This window comes from Thermobia domestica, chromosome 8 (assembly GCF_964235325.1).
Source record: "Thermobia domestica chromosome 8, izTheDome1.hap1.1, whole genome shotgun sequence".
Classification (NCBI taxonomy): domain Eukaryota; kingdom Metazoa; phylum Arthropoda; class Insecta; order Zygentoma; family Lepismatidae; genus Thermobia; species Thermobia domestica.
The window spans coordinates 265,738,292-265,758,389 of record NC_137461.1 but is presented as its reverse complement, the minus strand read 5'-3'; the positions used below and the strand labels follow the sequence as shown (position 1 = coordinate 265,758,389).

Below are 20,098 nucleotides of genomic sequence, written 5' to 3'. Positions count from 1 at the left end.
TCTAAAGCTTATCTAAAATATCTAAATTATCTTGGAATTTCCTTCTCTCCTTTGTAATGAAATCCTACTAAAATCACAACATTTCTTACATCATATTAATTTTCTTTTTATGAAAGAAAAGACAAGTATATTTTCAAACGGCAGTCATGTGATTACTGTTACGAAATTTATCTTTCCAGAAACAAGTATTTCATATATATCAGCAATTACTATCTCCTTTTGTCTCATTTAATACAAACGTATTAGAAGGATTCACTGTCATGCGTATGATGTTGGAAATTTCAAATATATATCCATCAATGCAATTAACCTATATATTACTGTCTTATATTATGAATTTTGAAACTTCAAAAGTCTTTTGCATAATCAAACAAGACTATGTTATGTCAAAACAGATTGGTCAAGTTGCGAGTTTTCTGCAACATTCCAAACCAATAATTCGCAATTTCTCTGTCTACATGTGAGAAATAATATTTATGTAAGAGTTAAAGCACGCGATATCACAATCATATGTTGTTCAAGAGCTTTTTAATGTTATATCGACTAACCTTGCATTCAAACATCATTGCATTTTCACAAGAAATATTCACTTCATATAGAGCAATTAGTTTTTTTTCTGTACTTTTTATACAATTCATTTGTAAATTTCTTACTTGGCGTGTATGTGCAAGTTATCTATGTTTTAACAACTGTTTCGAAGTGTTCCTTTCAAATTAAGTTTTTTTTTTCTATATTTGTATTTACAGCAAATATCTAGCACAACTACAGTATTCTATACACTTCATTCATTGTTACTGTTAGCGACTTGCACTTTATGTGGAAATCATGCTCAACATTTATGACTGTTATCTTCTAATGAGTTTTACTTTAAAGTGGAAGGAAACGGAGGCTTTCATGTTTTGATTGGTTTTCTAATCCTGGGCTATTCCCTTGAAGCTAAGCGCAACTTCTATTCAATCTGAGAATTCAATAAAATTTCCCTTTTTCAAAGTGAACTTCTATTTCTCAAGACATTCTTACTATTTCATTTATATTTTGCTATAATTATTCATTTCTTACTCTTTTCGATAAATTATGTTATCATTCTTGTATTTTTCCGTGACTGTTATTAATTATTTCTCAAACATAATTAACATATTAGTTTCCTACTCGAATTATCTACTTCTTAGCAAAGATGCAATTATTGCTATATTTCATTATCATAGACGTTTTATCTTGTGATTATATTTCTATTAGCATTTCTTCCAATTAAAGCATCGTAATCTTCTTCTTCTTCTTTCTCACCTCAACCATAGGTTGGTGGACAACATGGAAATTTTAATTTTTTTCTCTCTGTTGGGAGAGCTGTTTTATATTTTGATAAGGCCTCTTCTTCATAACTGCATCTAGATGTTCTATCCTTGGTCTTCCTCTTCCTGGTTTTCCTTCTGCTATTCCCTCTATCAACACAGTGATCTAATTGGAGTGCCGAATAAGATGGCCAAGTGTGCTGTTTTTTCTTTCTCCTATTATCTTCATGATCTGTCGTCCTTCATTAGCTTCCTTCATTCCTTTTTCTTTCAGTCCATGATATGCGCAGCATTCTGCGCCAACACTACTTTTCAAATGCTTCCAGCTTGGATATTTCTTCTCAATGTCCACGTCTCTGATTCGTAAAGCGGCACACTCCATACCAGAGTCTTAATAAATCGTTATCTATTTCCAGACGTGTATTGTTTTTCATTTCAATCATATATATTCACCGTATTGTTTATGTTGAACAATATTGCAATACAAGTAAGATAAATACTTGATTTGCTTTTAACTAGTGTTTATTTATCTTTGTACAAAAATAATCATGTCGTTTAAAAGTGTTTGCAAAATTCGATTGGACCTTCATACATTTCGTTGTGCTATATAAAAATCACCTCGTTACGTAATAGATTACTATTTCGTATCACCTTACAGTTTCTGAAATATAGCCTTTTTTGAAGTTATTGTTTATTAAACTCATTCGTATATAGTTCCTTTAAAGCTATGTGCATGGAAAAGAAATGTAAAAATGGACTAATGAATCAACATAGGAACTTCGAACTAAAAGTTTCATTCTAATCATATCTTTAATTTGATCTTCACCTGGTATTTGAAGTTCAAACAGAATAATTATTTATTGTTAGGATCTAAGTTGTTTATTTGTCGCTTCGCCTAAGTCACCAATGTGCCATTTTGGCTACTTTGACGCTATTATCAATGATTCAGTAACGGAACCACTATAAGTTCTATCACCAAGTATGCAAAAATAAAACATCAATTTTCATGTTAACTAGGAAATTTTTACTCGGCACATAGCATGAGACCCTCTAAGTAAAATTACGTCAAAGCACGTATTTTGCAGTTTTGTGATTTCGGCGTAAAGCCGGTATCATAACAAATAAGCTTGAGGTTCTTATAACTGGTTGTCTGAAAATTGTTTATGCTTGAGGTTTAAAATTCATCAATGTAATTTTAGCTGTCATTACGGAAATACATAATGTTGAAATGTTATCTGGTAAAACTACAATACAGTACAGTAGTATTATAAATTACTGACCAAACCATTTAAAACGCTAATTAATTTTTAACAGCAGATAATTCTTAATGCAACACCCCCGAATAATTAGTTCTGTAATCATGATTCTTCTCGAATCATCTATGTTATTTGGATAAACTTAAGATAACTGAAATGTTATCTTTAAGTCAGCGAGAAATCCTATAATGTCGCATTGAAACTTCATCAAATTAATGACATCAAATGTTGGTTGCAATAGACAATAAGAAAATGACACTGCTATATTTTTTCCACAAGCAAATGGTTTTGGCCACTTTGAAGAATGCACTTAAACATTCTCAGAGCCAAAATTTACCATCCTAATTTTTCTATAATGGAAAGTTTATATAAACATATGCTATAACATTCTTTTAGACTTGAAAAGTATAAAATCAACTTAATTTTACTGTCTGTTACGCGAACTATTTTGTCATTTTTTCATGAAAATTTTCATACTAACTTGTGATAATTGGATTTAGTCAAGATTTTTAAAATGTTAAGTTTAAAGTTTCAAAGTTGTTCAAGAGTTATATTTGCATGTTAATGAATTTACAGGATTATTTTGAAACGTTTAGTCTATTTTAAGCATCATGAGAAAAAAATCAGTTAAAAATAATTTTATATCACTTTGTAGAAAAAAAAAGTTACCGACAATTTCATATATAATTTTGAAGTAAACCGATATAACTGAAACTTCCAACTATAAGCATAAATATAAATTACAAAAATCTAATATAAAATTTTAACGTTTCCCTTCTTTCAATATCCTTATGTACCAATGATGAAATCTTGTGTAAAGAACTACCTTATAACAAATTCAATTTACTGTTACAAAAGAAGTGGAAATCGTATTTTCCAATTAATTCTTTGGCTTTGTTTCCTCATATTATTATTATTATTATTATTATTATTATTATTATTATTATTATTATTATTATTATTATTATTATTATTATTATTATTATTGAGCATATTTTTATTATTAACAAAACAAAGAACAAAAAGGCAATGCTAATTCGCTTTCTTTCTTAATATGTTTCAAAAATTTATTTGACACCTTTAATTCGAGTATTATCTTGAAGTATATGACTTAATACAATTAGTATATATCATGTAGCATCACCTGTTTCTATTTTCTTTAGGCAAGAACTATAGAAAACTAACATATAAAACACTTTTGACAGTTGTATGAACTTTAGTCTCTGTAGATACGATATAAAAATATATTCCGATACTTTTGCCATTCTTACATTTAATATTCGTACCAAATACATTCTGGTGCGTTGATAAGTAAAGATGTTTCCATTCTTTAAGTAACATGTTCTAATATTGTTTTGTGATGCAAATCATTGAGTATGTTTCGCAGTTCTCAATTATAAATTATAGGTACTGCATTTTGTCCTTTCCCATGTTAAATTGGATCGTTAAGATTAAATTGAATGCTTCGACGATCAGGAGGATGTTTACTTGGAATTAAACATTTATCTGAGAAATACATTAGCTAATAACAGAATTATTTTAAGTAAAACAAATCACATAATAAGCATTGTATTTTCTACTTAAATACTCTACGTGTTAGTTCATTCGTGTCTTTTGCTCGTCATTGTTGTACATTAGATATATATTATTTTCTGACATAAACAAACCTTAATTTCAACTTTGTTACCTTGAGCAGATAATAAATAATTTTCAAGTTAATAATAGCAATGTTAAGTCAGTGTGTACTAAATATAAATAATATTTGTGCAATTTATAATTGAATTTATGCTTAAAAACAACACTTTTAACTACATTCTGAAAGTAGCTGATCTTTAAGTAAGATTTTGTATTATCAGGATTTTAAAAGTAACATTTTGATGCAACTAAACAAAAATGATGCAATAATAATTTTCACTTTATTTTTTTTATTGTAACACTATTTTTTCTGTTACAACGAGTAAATTACCAATTAAGACAACTAAATTATGAAATGAAAAGAAAATATGTATGAATCTCCTAAACTTAAAAGTCCTGTTTAAGATTTCCTTGCCAACTGGACAGAGTTGCACCCTGTAAAACCTAAATGGATGATGGGAAACAAAATATCATTAACATAATTAATTAGTAGTTAAACATACCAGAAAAGAAGTTGAACTAGAGTATGTTAAAAAAGATAAAATCGAAATAATAAAGTTCGAAAATGAGAAAAAGAGGGCGAAATTAACAGTGGTGGTCATCATGTCAGTTTTGTCTGTTGAAAAACGATCCTCGATCCGAAATAGAAGTCACAATATGCAAATCTCTCAAGAAGACTCCTGCACTCCAAAAAAGAACCCTTTCTGCCAAATTCCAAATCTAAAAAATACCTGCAAATTTGGTTTTAAAAGAAGAGATAGTCAGAAAGAGAAAACAGAAGTTTACAGATTTCCGCAAAAAAACATCTGCAAGTTGGAACAGAGCTCCTAAACATAAAAATTTGATTGTTATATATAAAAGGAAATCAAGAAGTCCTTTACAATTAACCGAAATCCTATATTAAAGGAAATAGAATGAAGAGTTAGTTCTGTACATAGAATCTGTAACAGTAAAAGTATAGGTAAAGAAAGAAAAATGTTTGAGAAAAAGATAATATTATGAATTAATCATATTCCATCAATTGGTTTACTCTTTGTTTTAGTACAAATGAGTTTTATCCATTAAAACATTTCAGTACAACAGTAAGAAATGAAATAGTAAAGACATGCCAATAATAATAATATCATGTAAAATAAATTTTAACAGCATTCCACATCACAAAACATGCTTTCGTTTCACCAATTATTTCAATTATAAACTTTTTGCTTGTAGTGTTTATGTGTGTTTTAAGAAAATTAAACGATTTTTTTGCGTTTCAAAAACCATAATTTTGAAAGTTGTTGCTCCCATTTAATTATTAATAAGTGTATATACAAATATAACATGTATACATACGTAAATGTATCATATGTAAATATTGCATTCTCGCGCGTACATATTGATAATAACACACAGACAGATAAATACACTCATAAGAACAACCATTATTATCACATATATGAAAGTTAACTGGAAATCAGATTAAGATAAATTATAATAAGCTTTTCGACCTAACTCTTCCCTTCTCTTGATTTTACTTGCAGGTGAAGAGAGGTACATGCTGCAAACAACATTTAGTTAGAACAAATATTAGTCATCTTGCATAGATTGTAAGAAAAAAGGGACATAAACTTCATTTAAGTATGATAGAACAAAATAGAAAAGTACTAAGAATTTGTGGTCTTTAGAAGGTACTAAAAATAATTTTGAGCATGCAACATTAACTACTCGAGACAGTTCTTTGACAAGACAAAGAGCAAACAAAACAGAGTGACTTAAATGTGTATCTTACTTTATACAGAGATTCTCATGCATGAAGTTTTTAGTTATATTTATTAATTATACAATATACTATTCCTTCTTAGTAATTTAATGGTTTTCTTAAGAAATTTTGCACTTTAAGGTTTACCTGTGATCAGAATCCCAATCTTATATCGCCCAGATGTGTCTAAAACACTGATAATATATCTTTCAATAGATCTAATAATATATGACTGATAACCATTATGCCAAGGTGTAATTACATCGTAATAAAACTGACCTAATTCACAAATCTACTGAACTTCCTGTGAAAGCTAATTAGGAAAATTTAACAAATTAGAAGCGAAAATAATAATAATTTCTTGCTAAGATTGGATTCAACTTTGAATTCAAAATGTTCGATTTTTTTTAAAAAAAAGAATAAGTAAGTGAGTTTTATAACCTCAATTTATTTAAATATTTTTAAATAATTTTAACTACACTTTAACGATATCAGTTAATTCAAAACTCAAGGGTTTATATGGTAAGAAACTTGGCTCAACAAGTGTATGTACAATTACCACAAATGAAATTTCACTATTTGGAGATTGTAAGCAAAATCAATATGAAAAGTAGATTAACACAAAATTCTTTGTATCAAATACACGACTTAGTTGAACTGAAACATTCAAAATAATGGAGACTACTACTGAAACGAACGTAAATGTAAAAATAATTGATAAAATCATTTAAAAGAAATAAATATGTTAATTGCCGTTACAGATCTTTTATTAAATATCTTTTATATTTTATTGTATTGAATTACAGTACATATTGCTGCTTAATACTTTATGTTTATATTTTCCTACCCGTAGTACATAATTATATATTTTGACTGATAAAAGGTATTATATACGTAAAAATAGGGGGAAAAACATTAGTAGCATATTTTACATAATACTTTGTAAGCTATTCCTCACAAGTATGAACGTAACAACAATATTTACCATCATTTACGCTCTAACTGAGGCATAGTTATTGCAACTAAACAGATTTACATTAGTAATTACGGAAGTTGACATTGAACTCATTTTTGAGGTAGTAAGGACTCGGAATGAAAGCCAGAATGATTTTATCAATTTGAATAATGAAAAAAAAAATGAAACTTCTATTGAGATGAACAAGGCTGTGATATATCGCAGAAGATTAATAACATATAATAAGACCAGTGACAGATTAAATAAGAAAATGTGCTAAATTAAAAGTTATTACTGGAAAAACAGTCCCGAAGTTTCACGTGAGGGAAATTATTGGATATTCGTCGCACATACACAAAAAAGGTACTCTATGCAATTTGTGAGCAAATATTTTAGACAAAATTGAACTTTTTCTAATAGCAAATCAACTTAATCATCTTTACTATTTAAGATATTTGATAATGATCTGCTTTGTATTCCTTTATTTGTATTGAAATTAGCATGATGCAAAGGTAGTGTTAGAATGAATTATATATAATAAGAAAAAAATTAATTATTCGTATATGAAGATCAACAGAATAGAAACTTACATAATAGTTATGAATAAAAACTCAATAGTTTGTTCCTTCAGTTTGTTTTGGTCACAATCATTATATACTAAATAAAAGAAATGGAACTTTCTACTACTGATATAAGACTAGAATTTGTAACTATCATAATTCGGATTGTCTTGATACAAAAAAAAAGTAAATAAAAAAAATAAAAAAATAAAAAAAAATAAAAAATAAAAGTGAAAAATGTAGAACAATATAAATAAGTTTCTAAATATTTCAATGACACGATTGATGCAATGTTGTTATACCTTTAAATTATCTTAAGAAAAAAAGAATAGAAACAACAGAGAAACTTGTAGAATGACATTCTGACTTCGTACGCACATAGAAAATGGAAGTATCAGAAAACAAGGCGACCAGGAGTTGGAAAATTGATCATAATAGAAAGTGATAAACATTAGTATCAACAGATAGTTTGATTAACAGTAGTAATAAAGCACTGAACAATGATAAGCAAGAATACAACTGGATTGTTGGAATATTTGATAAATTATTCATCAAAATTTTAGAAGACATATACCAAGTATGATTATACATGAATGAAGAACAATAGTACCGGGAGATAGAAGAAATTCTGTAGATTCTTTCATATGTAGACAGATGTGATGTATGAAATATAAATAAGAATTTTGCATTTGTGCCTAAAACCGGCAGAAGATAATATATAACTCATTTCTCTGAAATGTTAGACTTAATCACCGGTAAAACACTAGTGTCATCTTTGAATTTTATTTCATTATTTGTGTGGGAAATTATTATTATTTGATTTCTTCTGTATCATTACTTAATTCCCTTCTTTTGAAAAAAATAAAATCTTCTTAAAATGTTAAGTAAATTTAACAAGATTAAACTAATGTCATCTTAACATAGTAAAGGGAGTTTAAATAAACATGTAGGAAGATCCATGTTCTATCATTTCAACCAACTCCTATAGTCCGCGTCACCAGAATTCGCGCATGGCATCAGCCAATAAACTTGCAGTGCGCTGTTACTAAATCTTCAGGGAGGAATTTTATCATTTATAATTGATATTCTTTGTATTTAAGGGCAATCATAAATTATTGGATTTATCACTGATGGTTTGGTAACCATGCACTGTGCGCTTATTGGCTGACGCCGTACGCTAATTCGGATGACACGGACAATAGTATAAAGCCCCAAAAAACAAAGAGTGCACAGATATTGTTCAACCTTAATACACATACTTTTCTAAACGCACAAGTTGTTGTATACCGTAATACAAGGTTCCGTGGTACATGGTAAGGAAGTCAGTGTATCTCACTTTTAAAGAGACGTGTGAAGAAAACGTTTCTCCACTGATCACACATACACAAACACGCAATTCAGATTCTGAGTCAAAATACATTACCTTTTCCAGCTATACCCGCATGAGTGTGTCTCCGCAGAGGTTGTTCTCGAATTCCACCCCTACGGCTGTCAGTTAGTGAACGAGAAACTATAAGTTCTACTTGAGGTTCCTGTTTTGATTCGGCAATAATATCATACACTTCTTCAAAACTCTTCCCTTGTAACGACCTGCCGTTCCACTCTATCACTTCATCCCCTTGAAAAGAAAGAAAATACAGGTAAAAAGTCAGACATTTTATAAAATATTATGCTGTTGTCGTTACTATAATATTAAACTTACCTTCTTAAGAGCCTGACTTATTAAAAAGAAGGCAAAATTTACCATTTTTTCTTTTGTTTGTTTTTCATAAGTGAAAGGAGATAATGAAATGCAACTTACCACAATCATAGACTAATATTATTCTACAACAGAAAATATGAACTTGAAGAATTTTCATTGTTGCCATTCGCAGAAATTACAGTGTTGCCAGAATAACAATTTTCCTGAAAGTCTAAGTTCGGGCAGCGACTAGAGGAACGAACTGAACTGCATTTGCTCACGTGTCATATTGTTTTGGAATCCTTTGAACTACTTTTTAAATAACATTATTATTTAATTTAATAACTGTATGTGAAAACTATTTTATTTATTACAAACTAAATACAACTATTATTTAAAAAGTAGTTCACAGGATTTCAAAACAATATGATACGTGATCAAATGCAGTTGAGTTTGTTCCTCTAGTCGCTGTCTTAATTTAGATTTTGAGGGAAATATTATTCTGGCAACACTGTAATTTCTATGGACAGCAACACTGAAAATTCTTCAGATTCATATTTTCTGTTGCAGAATAACATTATCTATACTTGTTGTGAGTGACATTTCATTATCTCCTTTCACTTATGAATAACAAACAAAAGAAAAAAATGGTAAATTTTGAATTATTTTTAGTAAGTCAGTCTCTTAATTTCTTTAAACATATAGTAATTAATTTTTACACTAAACACGATTCTTTTAGATTAATGTTCTACGATTATGCTCCGAGATTAAAGGACATTGTGATAATGAGATGAGTGATAAATGATGGAATGGAGGAAGTGGGAGAAAATGGGAAAACCCTAAGAAAGCCCACGCACAGGATGTATGTTCACCACAAAACTCACTTGGTGGGAACTGGATATACGGGGTGTTTCAAAACAACACCGACAACGTTTGGGAGGTGATTTCTAACACCAAGATACGGCAAAAAATATAGACCAACCTGGGTGCTACCTTCCGGAGTTATAAGCTACGTACCGAAAACATGAAAAAATGAACTCTGAAGGTCCATAGCTCCAATACTATAGGATCTACCGTAGTCAGGTCAAGACTTCACGTAAGAACTAATATGTGCGCTATCCAAATATTCATATTTCAGAATCCTATGGTACTTACGCAACAATTTTTATAGAAGGAGTTTGGCTACGGGGATATAATTTGATATACTCACCAAGTACCTCTTTAAAAGTTGTTGCGGTAGTACCGCAGGATTCTGAAACATGTATATTTAGATAGGGCGCATATTACTTCTTAAGTGAAGTCTTGACCCGACTACCGTAGATCCCATAGTATTGGAGCTATGAACCTTTAAAGTTCTTTCTTTTCATGTTTTCGGCGCCTATAATTCCGAAATGACGCATTTTTGCGCCCAGGCTGGTCTTTTGTCTTTTCTTGGTGTCTGGAATCATCTCCCAAACGTTGTAAGTGTTGTTTTGAAACATCCTGTATATGAAAAGTCATGAAAGCAACTATTATGCAGATGCCATCTGGATCAGCTCTCTCTATTGGTCTGGTGACTAGCGCGCACGCCTTTGATAACGGGATCATGGGTTTAATTCCCAGTGAGAGAAATAAGAATTTGAACGCATTAACGTGGTTTCATCTTAAAACTGGATGTGCAAGTCTCATACAGCCTCTGTACTGAAAAGGAATGCTAAATTTCAACCAACAACCAGGCTCATTATCTATATTTTTCATGTTTATCAACGTCTTTGAGGGAATACTTAAAATTCAGAAAAGGTGGAGAAAGTGTAGTGAAATATTCTTCAGGTTTTGGTTTATATACATACTTAAAAACATTTGATAAAACTAAGTTTGTAATGTTGCTTATAAAATTGCCCGCATCATAGTAAATCTTATGCTGTATTTTGATGCAGAAAGTTTAATAGATATTTTCATATTGTTTGTTTAAATAGATTCTCTACTACAGATGTGCACTAGCAGAGTTTTTCATTGGGTCCGGATTCTGACTCTGTATACAGATCTATCTTCAAAATTTTTGAAAATATACTTGTGCAGCGAAATGCTTTACATAGCATATAATGATTTTAATTCACAATATACAACTCAGAAACAATTTAATTTATTGAAGCGAGCTTTTATCATTCGGTATATAACGTAGGTATCATTGTTTATCAGCCTATCTATCTGTTCTACAAACCTTATGTAAAACTTAACCGATGTTAATGAAACCTAGCACATGTCTCCCTCTAATCTTAGAAAATAAGTTTCTTGCTTAGGGTTGAAATCCTTCAAGGAGGGAGGTAAAGAGGGTAACATAATGAGATAACAAAATAGTTTTTAACTTTGATGTACTATAACTTAGGGGTAAATCGATTTATTTTTTATTTATTTATTTATTTGCCAAAGTTCCAGATACACAAAGCAGCCATTTTACACTGAAACTGTATAACATAGAATATAAAATTAACAATAACAAGTATAAACAAAAAGCTATATAAATGTCCATAAGTGTAGCAATAACAAATTGAAATGAAACTAAGGTTTCATAAGTGTAGCAATAATTTCCTGTCTATTTAGAATAATACGGCGTACAATTTTTTTTTAGAAATCTCCGATTATCCCCCTTGCTTGTAGGTGAAAGGTCAAAGATACGGAGGCAAAAGTGGATAAATTCGCCTCAACTTGGAATATTCCTCATATGCAAAATATAAAGAAAATAATTTTCCACGATAAGTTACATAAAAATCATTTAGCTTTTGATGGAACAAGTTATATATATATTGAGCCTTCTCACCATCTATTCTGCTTAGAGTTGAAATGGATCAACAAATGCTAGAGTGGATTATGTGGCTTTTCCTTAATCACCACGTAGTCCTAGTCCTCAACAGATAATTAACCACTTGCGTTCCAAGTATCATATTCCTATGTGCGCGCTGTAATACCGGTTTCATTTACTGTTAAAAGATTGTCTAGACATTATATAGGGCATAATTATTGTTGAGAGCATCCATATTACTGATAAAACAATTATTTCCATTGTGGAACATTTGAACTGAAAAAAGGAAATTATGGTGTTCTGAAGGGATTTTATGCTGTTTCAGGTGGCAACACTGACCGGAGATTAAAGACAAAGGCTTTCCTATTCCGATCTCGAAATAGAGCTCAAATTCGCTAATTGTTTATCATCAAAACAAACACATGTGTGTTGTAATTGAATACTCCCTTACACTTGCCATCTACTGAGACAACGTATTTTTTTGTCTGGTCTGTTAGTAAGGTGCTGTCATCTAAGTTTGAAATAGTAGAACTAAGACTTGCCTTGCATCTACTAACAAATTTCAGCATCTTCATGATTAATACAACCCTTAATAAGGGATACATTTTCATGACACATACAGATATCACTGGTACGCAAGGGATTAATTTAGATCACAGAGTGTGCATTGTAGTTAGAGTATGCATTGTTGTTAACTATTATTCGATTCTATTCAAACTATTGTTATAATCACATCTAAATTTCGTATTTTAATTGATGCAATTCAGAACGTATTATGTGTATCTAAACGATATATATTCACATAAATGTATAATAAAGTTTTATGCTAATTAGTAAGAAACCTAGATAGAAAACCTAGTAAATAAAAAGTGCAAAGTAAATAGGTATTGCACTATGCTAGGACACATATCATATATTATGCATATGGGAAAGAAATAAGAGCAATCTATTACTGTACATATTAGGAAAGGCAGGTAACCTTAAGAAACGAAAAAATCTGTAATATTATTCAATTACCATTATTGAAACACCACACACACACATATAAATTGAAGATGGTGTTGTAAAAAAAAGTTGAAGTCATTATTTGAGTGTCAAACTCGAAATATCGGAAGATATATTAACTAAGGAACATTACTAGGTGGTAATTTGAAAGTTTACCATTCATCCGTAATGAAGCTCAACTTGATCAAGAATGAATTATTTGATCAAGAATGAATTAAGCTCTTCCTCAACTTACTTACCGAATTTGCGTGAAATATTGCATGTGCACTTTCTGATGCTTTCTATTCATTCAACTTCGTTTCAAAATGCTTCATGATAGCTTTCGTTCTTTTAAAAAAAATTCCAATTTAATGAAAAAATGGGATGTTTTATTGGGGTCTTAAGAATTTGTACTCATGTTAGTTAGAGTTGAAATCGGCCAAGAGTAACTTGATTTAAAAGTAAAAAAGAAAAAAAAATCTTTCGTTACAGTATTATTAATTGTTAATTTTTAAGAGTTACCACTATTGAAAGATTACTATTTCTCCGGACTCTTTGGGATACAATATTACCTCATTAGAAAGATCTTTGACTTAGTTGCAGAATGACATCTGATCAATGCTAGACAGAGCATCTTATGGGTCACTTTCGGTCAAGAGTGATGGCCTGTTGCTATCCATGTTTTCTGTGAAAGCACTATTGTGAAAAGTCTTTGAAAACCCTACGAAATATTATGTTTGACGGGATCTGTTGAACCATCTTATGTTAAGTTAGGATTTTTTTTAATGTCTCATAATGTGTCCTTTCTTCAACGCGTGCTGTGCTGCAGCGAACATTTACTTTGAAGCTGGCTTTGAGTAACTGTCTAGCGTATTTCATACAAAACTAACTACTTTCATATTGGTCTTACATTTCTGCTGACCAATGTTTCTATACATTTAGAACAGAAAAGACTACCAATTTTACTACTAAAAGAAGTAATAACACTCAATTAGGGACTACTCCAAACAAAAATCCCGATATGTTCTTGTTACTACTTCTTCTATTGCTTCATTGTTTAAAAAAATAAAATAAAATATGCTATCCATATTGTTTCCATGCTAATGAAGAAGCTCCTCTGATTTTAATATTTTAAAATTCATATTTAACTCTGCTTCTATATTAACACAGATATCACTGGTACGTTAAAATAAAATTATAAGACTTAATTTGTGTATTATATTTTCCATTATTTGTTTTAATCCAATGTCAACTTCATAAGCTTGATTATTTTCGCAACAAAGTAAACTGAGAAGTATACAATAAATAAATAAATAAATAAATAAATAAATAAATAATAATAATTAATACAATAAAATAAAACACAAAAATATTTATTATACTCCGTTGTAGTTTGCATATTATGAATATGTTAAAATATCAAGTAATACTTTCGATAAAGTGGTTACATTCAAATATCTAGGATCAACATTAACAGATCAAATCTTAGTCTACGAAGAAGTTAAATGTTGACTGAAAGGAAAGAATTCGTGTTACTTCTCACAAGGTACATTCGCGAAGTGTCCTTTTGGGATTCGTGTAAAATTGATTCAAATGCAAAGTTCTTCGCGGCACAATGTGCATTGCACTAATTTTAGCGGCCCATACCGGTAATTAGCATACTTATGGGCCTTCATATATCAAGAATTCAATCATACACTACTATAACGCTCGCACACAAAATTGCTTTTAGTTTCTTTACATGTAACTGGGCATACATGTGGGCATATGCAAAACAAATTGGATCAAGTACTGCTTCTCTGACACATATTACTCACTCCGGCCACCATCTTGGATCCGCTATATTGGATTAAACTTTCGTTTTTCAAATGGAAATAGGTGCAAGTGATACATCAAATTCATGTACAATCTTCTTGGAAATTCACTGGTGTAGTGAATTTTACCGTAGCTCGTACCGTTTGGAAAGTATTATATGTTAAATGTAGGAGATGGATGGAGAATATTAAGATGGATCTCGCAGAAATACAAATACAAAGTAGAAACTCGGATCCAGTTGGCTAATGCCTATTGACTAAGGACAAACTTTATGGGCTATGGAACCTTTAGGTTCCACAGACCATAGACTTATTTAGTTATTTGTAGTGAATATAATATATACGAAGAGTGACAGCGACCAAGTTCACCGAAACAGATATTCCTGTTTATTTGTTTCTAAAAAAAAAAAAAAAAAAAAAAAAAAAAAAAAAAAAAAAAAAGTTAATAAATTAGTGTTTTATTAGAGAATTTCTATGTATTTCTAATCGTCTGTGAGTGATATACAAGAAGTAATTTTTGGACCTATTACAAAAATTGTTTTATTATGTGAAAGTTAAGCAAATTCATATGTCAATTTATAATTTAAGGTGTTGAGTGCATTGTGTAATGATTTTCAAGTGATGCGAATTAAAATATAAAAAAGTACAAGTTTTACGTATCCTTTCAAAATTATATAATAGCAACAATATAACGTGATAGTATAAATACATATTTTAAGGTGGATCACCACCCGGAAGTCAGTACATATTTTAGCTCATTGCCTTAACTACTGCGCAATAAAATGTTACATATTATAAATATTGTACTATAAGATAGAGTAATGTTTCAGGTACAGCACAAGACACTGATTCATTTTATTGTGTCTTCTGGTATCGAAAAATGTAACAAGTAATAAAAAAAATATTTGATTCGTTTTACAATGAGCACACAAGATGGCACTTGCTGTTAGATCTTACTAGAAGTGCTCCGTTTCATGAAATGTTTATTTGTATGTGTAAAGTATTTTAAAATAACGATCTTATCACGAAATAGATATTAATATATTGTTTGACCGTTTTTCGTGTTATGTTTCATGTTTTATTTAAATATTAATTTACATTTAAGGAAATAGGTTTTGAGGCGAAACTTGCTCAGAACGCCATAATGCGTTGTTGCCAAATTTGTACATTTACTGTAGTAGTCACAATTAGAAAATTCCTGTATTCTAGCGTTGCAGTTCGAGAAGCGGAATTGCGGTAAGGGTCGAAAACTATTTTCTCTAGTAAGTATCCAAGCAGAATTTCATGATTATTCCCTTTATTATCTGGTATCAGTAAACACTCAACACTATCTGTCAACGCCACACTATTCAAGCAGCGTTTAGCATAGCAGTGGGAACGCCTAGTGATCCACCTGAATACATGAAAACATAATATTTGACTTGTTCTTTCCATTTCAGTATACTTAAGTTACTGTTCATATAACTCAATAATATTTATATTATTTAGCTGTATCGGTACTAGTGGCACAATTAGAATCTATATTTAGCATATATTGTTCAAATGTTCTGACCGGAACTCTGTTCTCCGGACCGTTTAGTTCAGAGGCTATATAGTTCGCTAGCACTGGTGTCTCCGAACTAACGCTACGACTAACATACCGTCAAGATATTAATAAAATACCAGTAAAATCATAGTTAAATATGTTTTACTTATGGAAGCAATAACTTTAAATATTACATTAACATATTATATATTTCATTATATTTTTGCATACTCTCAGTTCACACGTACGAAATTTCAGATTATGGTTATTCTGAAATCTACTAAAATTGAATCTTCAGAAGTCTAGCAAAGTTTAGTTTCCAGAAAAGATTCGTGCTTAGAATAGCAATAATCTTTTATCATAACCTTCACGGTACGATTGTAAGAAGTTATATTGTTGTGATGTAACAGTGTATTGTCAAGAGTGTCACGTAACTTATTGAGTTGATTTTGAGTTTAACGTCCCTTTCAGCAGCGAGGCTATATGAGACGGGGCCTACTGATTAACGTAGAATCCGAACCAATGAGCTCCCGCTGGGAATTGAACCCGAGTCTCCCACGCCAAAGGCGCGTACGCTAACCGCTTAGCCACGAAAGAACTCTTCACGTAACTTATGTCTTATTAATATGCGTCTTATTAATTTATGATTTGTGACATTTGCTACAATGAAAAGAAAAGTTGTTTTTATCCTCTGCTTACCGTACTGGTGTACCGAGCAGCACATTTACTAGTCCTCCTCACTAGTCTAGTCCGCTAGCGCACGGACTCAGCGTTTGATTCCCGGGGAAAGCTGTGCAGTTTGAACGTATTGCGGTGGCTTGAATTCAATTTTAAACTACAGGTTCACGCCTCATATAGCCTCGGTGCTGAAATGAGACGCTAAACTCCTACCAAGCCACCAAAACTACATTTTCTAGATCTATTGTATATTTATCCAGTCCGAATTTTGACAGGTCACATATTTTCGCCTTTGAGGTTGATCTTTCAGTCTGAGCATCGACCTCAAGATAGAAAATGTCTGACCTATAGGAAAATAAACTGGGTAGCTTTATAGTCAGCGCACTCGGAGACTTGAGTACAGATCTGGGATCGATTCTGGATTCAGTCACTTGTTTTTCATTATTTGAATTTCATTATATGTACGAATATTCTGATTATGACTATTCTGAGATGTGCTAAAATTGAATCTTTAGAAAGTCTAGTAAAGTTTAGTTTCCAGAAAGGATTCGTGCTTAGGATAGCAATAATCTTTTATCATAATCTTCACGGTTGGGTTGTAAGAAGTTTGTATTATCAAGATGTCACTAACTTATGTCTTATTAATATGTGTCCTATTAATTCATGATTTGTGAACATTTGGTACAATAAAAAGAAAAGTTTCCTTTATCCCGTGTTTACTGTACTGGTGTGGTGACTAGTACAGCTAATGGTTGCTGGAAGCTAATGACTGTTTCTAACACTAAAATACAACCTATAGCAAATTAATGACTCAAAGAATATATAGAACATTATTAGGTATTAGTTAATGGAACAAAGAGAACTTTTAAAGTCTCGATCAAATTTTAAGGCAGACGCCTTAATAAAAATAAAATGGAATGGATATTTACTTTAAGGGAACGAAAAAAGATGATAAAATATAAAGTAGTATTCATTGTATATACTTATATCTGTACTTACAAGATTTAGGAACACCGAAGCAGGGCCATCATAGTAATAACAATCCTAACTCACCACATGTATAAATACAATTAACCTACACGAGTTAAGCAAGATATTTAAAGGTGCCAAAGCTACTAGACAAGCTAAGTAGTACAATGTGTAATATATTGTATGGTGTTACTTAGTAGAAAGCAGAGAACGTAGTACAACAGTGAGCAGGGGAGTTACAGTGTATTGGCTAGTAAAAGATCCTAATAGCATCACAGGGTGTTACAAAAATTTGTCACAATATTTTGGGAATTGATTCTCATGTCAAAATAAGAAAAAAAAAGTTCATATAGACATGTGTTCCGAACGGCATAATTTCGTAGTTATAGGGTGCCGAAAACGTAAAAAAAAAATAACTCTAAAGGTCCATAGTTCCACTACTGTAGGACATCCAAACATCCATACTCCAGTACTTGTATATCAATTTTTAGAGAAGTAGGTGGAGGGTGATCAAGTTCTCTCAAACAGCCTTTTCGAAAATGATTGTGCAAGTACCAGAGTTTCTGAAAGATGGATATTTGGATTGTTCACATACTAGTTCCTCAGTGATGTCTTGACCCGACTACGATAGGTCCTATAGTAGTGGAACTATGCATTTTCAAAGTTCAATTGTTTCACGTTTTCGGCACCCTATAATTCCCGAAACTATCCACTTTTGAGCACAGGTTTATATGAACTATTTTTTTTTATGTGAGGATTCTATTTCCAAAATATTGTGTTACGTATTTGTAACACCCTGTATATGTAGTGCTCAAAGATAATGAAAGAATAGGTAAAGGAGATTATGACAGCATTAAATACAAATATGGTCAAGTTCAACAAGGAAAAACTTGCAGACAAATACTTAGATATATCTACCCTCATTATTGGTCTAGTGGCTAACTCTCCGCCTTTGCTCGCGTGGTTTTGGGTTCGATTCTCACAGGAAGAGCATAGAACACATTACTGTGGATCGGATTCTAACTTAAACTGTTTATCGACGTTTCCTATAGGTCTGTCTTGAAAAAAGTAGCTAAATTTCAACAAACGAATAGCTTAGATGGATCCAAAAGCATGAAATAAGGATCCCATACTACCACAAAATTCAAATTTCATTTCCAATGGGTTTTGATCGATGAAAACTAGGCATAATTACTATTTAAAAAAAAATAGGAATGATCCAAAAATGGATCAAAAGATTGCGATCTTGGCCAAGAATTTTAGGAATGGTCCAAAAAAATGTATCAAAAGATTGCGATTTTCGCCAATCATTAGTTTCTGGATCAGAAGCCACAAAATTTTTGAACGGCCCCTAAATAGAGTTTTCACACTTTCTACGGAATAAGCACATCATACTGATTTAAGTAATAGTTTGGGTTTGGTTACACTATATGTAGTTCTTCAGATATAAGGCATACAAGAAAATTTTTGATTGTTATATTGGATCTTTTGACCCAAAAAGAAAGGAAGAAGTCAGGGCACTTCCAGCCAAACACTTAATCTAAATTCTAAACAATGGACTATACATGAAGAATGTATAGTGTGAAATTTAGCTTCTAATATTCCTAGTATCTGTTTCTTCTAACATATTTACTTATATTTAAGTGAAATATCCCTAAACTTTACACGATACAATGAAACGTTTATATTTTTAGAACTTAATGCTATTTACAACGCTTAAATAATATTATTTATTCTGCCGTCTGCAGGATTATATATCTCTAATACTGGTTTGCGGAAGACGAAAGTAATGTACACTATCTACCATGGATACTCATAATCAGCACATTTCAATGTTATCGAATGATTTAAACGTTCTTGAAACTCAGTTCTCTTGTTTGTTTACTTAAAGACGTTCAGGATCCCTTTTTAGCACAATGTCTATATGATACATGGACCTATAATTTAAAGAGGAACCCAAACAATCATAAGGACCTCAAATTTCAATGCTCTCTCATTAGGAATTGAACCCAGGACCACATACACCAAAGTGGCTCAGCTAGCCACTAGTCCAGCAAGGAAGGCATAGATTTCTTATACAGTCACCATAGCATTATTTCGTAAATATGGTATTTTTTAGAATTAGGTTTAATTCTCTTCTGTTGTGTTTATCATAGATTGTAAGGATAAAATGTGTCCAAGAAAAATCTAAAACTATTACCTAGAAAAGGATATTAATTAAAGATTAACTCT

The 20,098-nt window shown here is 31.0% G+C and overlaps 1 protein-coding gene across 10 annotated transcripts in view; it reads right to left on the bottom strand.

Annotated features, from left to right (window-relative positions):
- Positions 1-20,098, bottom strand: part of Rim (Rab3 interacting molecule) — a 516,869-nt gene that overhangs the window by 164,146 nt on the left and 332,625 nt on the right. For 9 of the 10 annotated variants that reach the window (XM_081769756.1, XM_081769757.1, XM_081769750.1 and 6 more), the window contains one exon: positions 8,860-9,054. The exons of the other annotated variant lie outside the window; for it this stretch is intronic. In XM_081769756.1, coding sequence (XP_081625882.1) covers positions 8,860-9,054 — 195 coding nt within the window. The remainder of the gene's footprint in view (positions 1-8,859; positions 9,055-20,098) is intronic. 10 annotated transcript variants of the gene reach the window in all.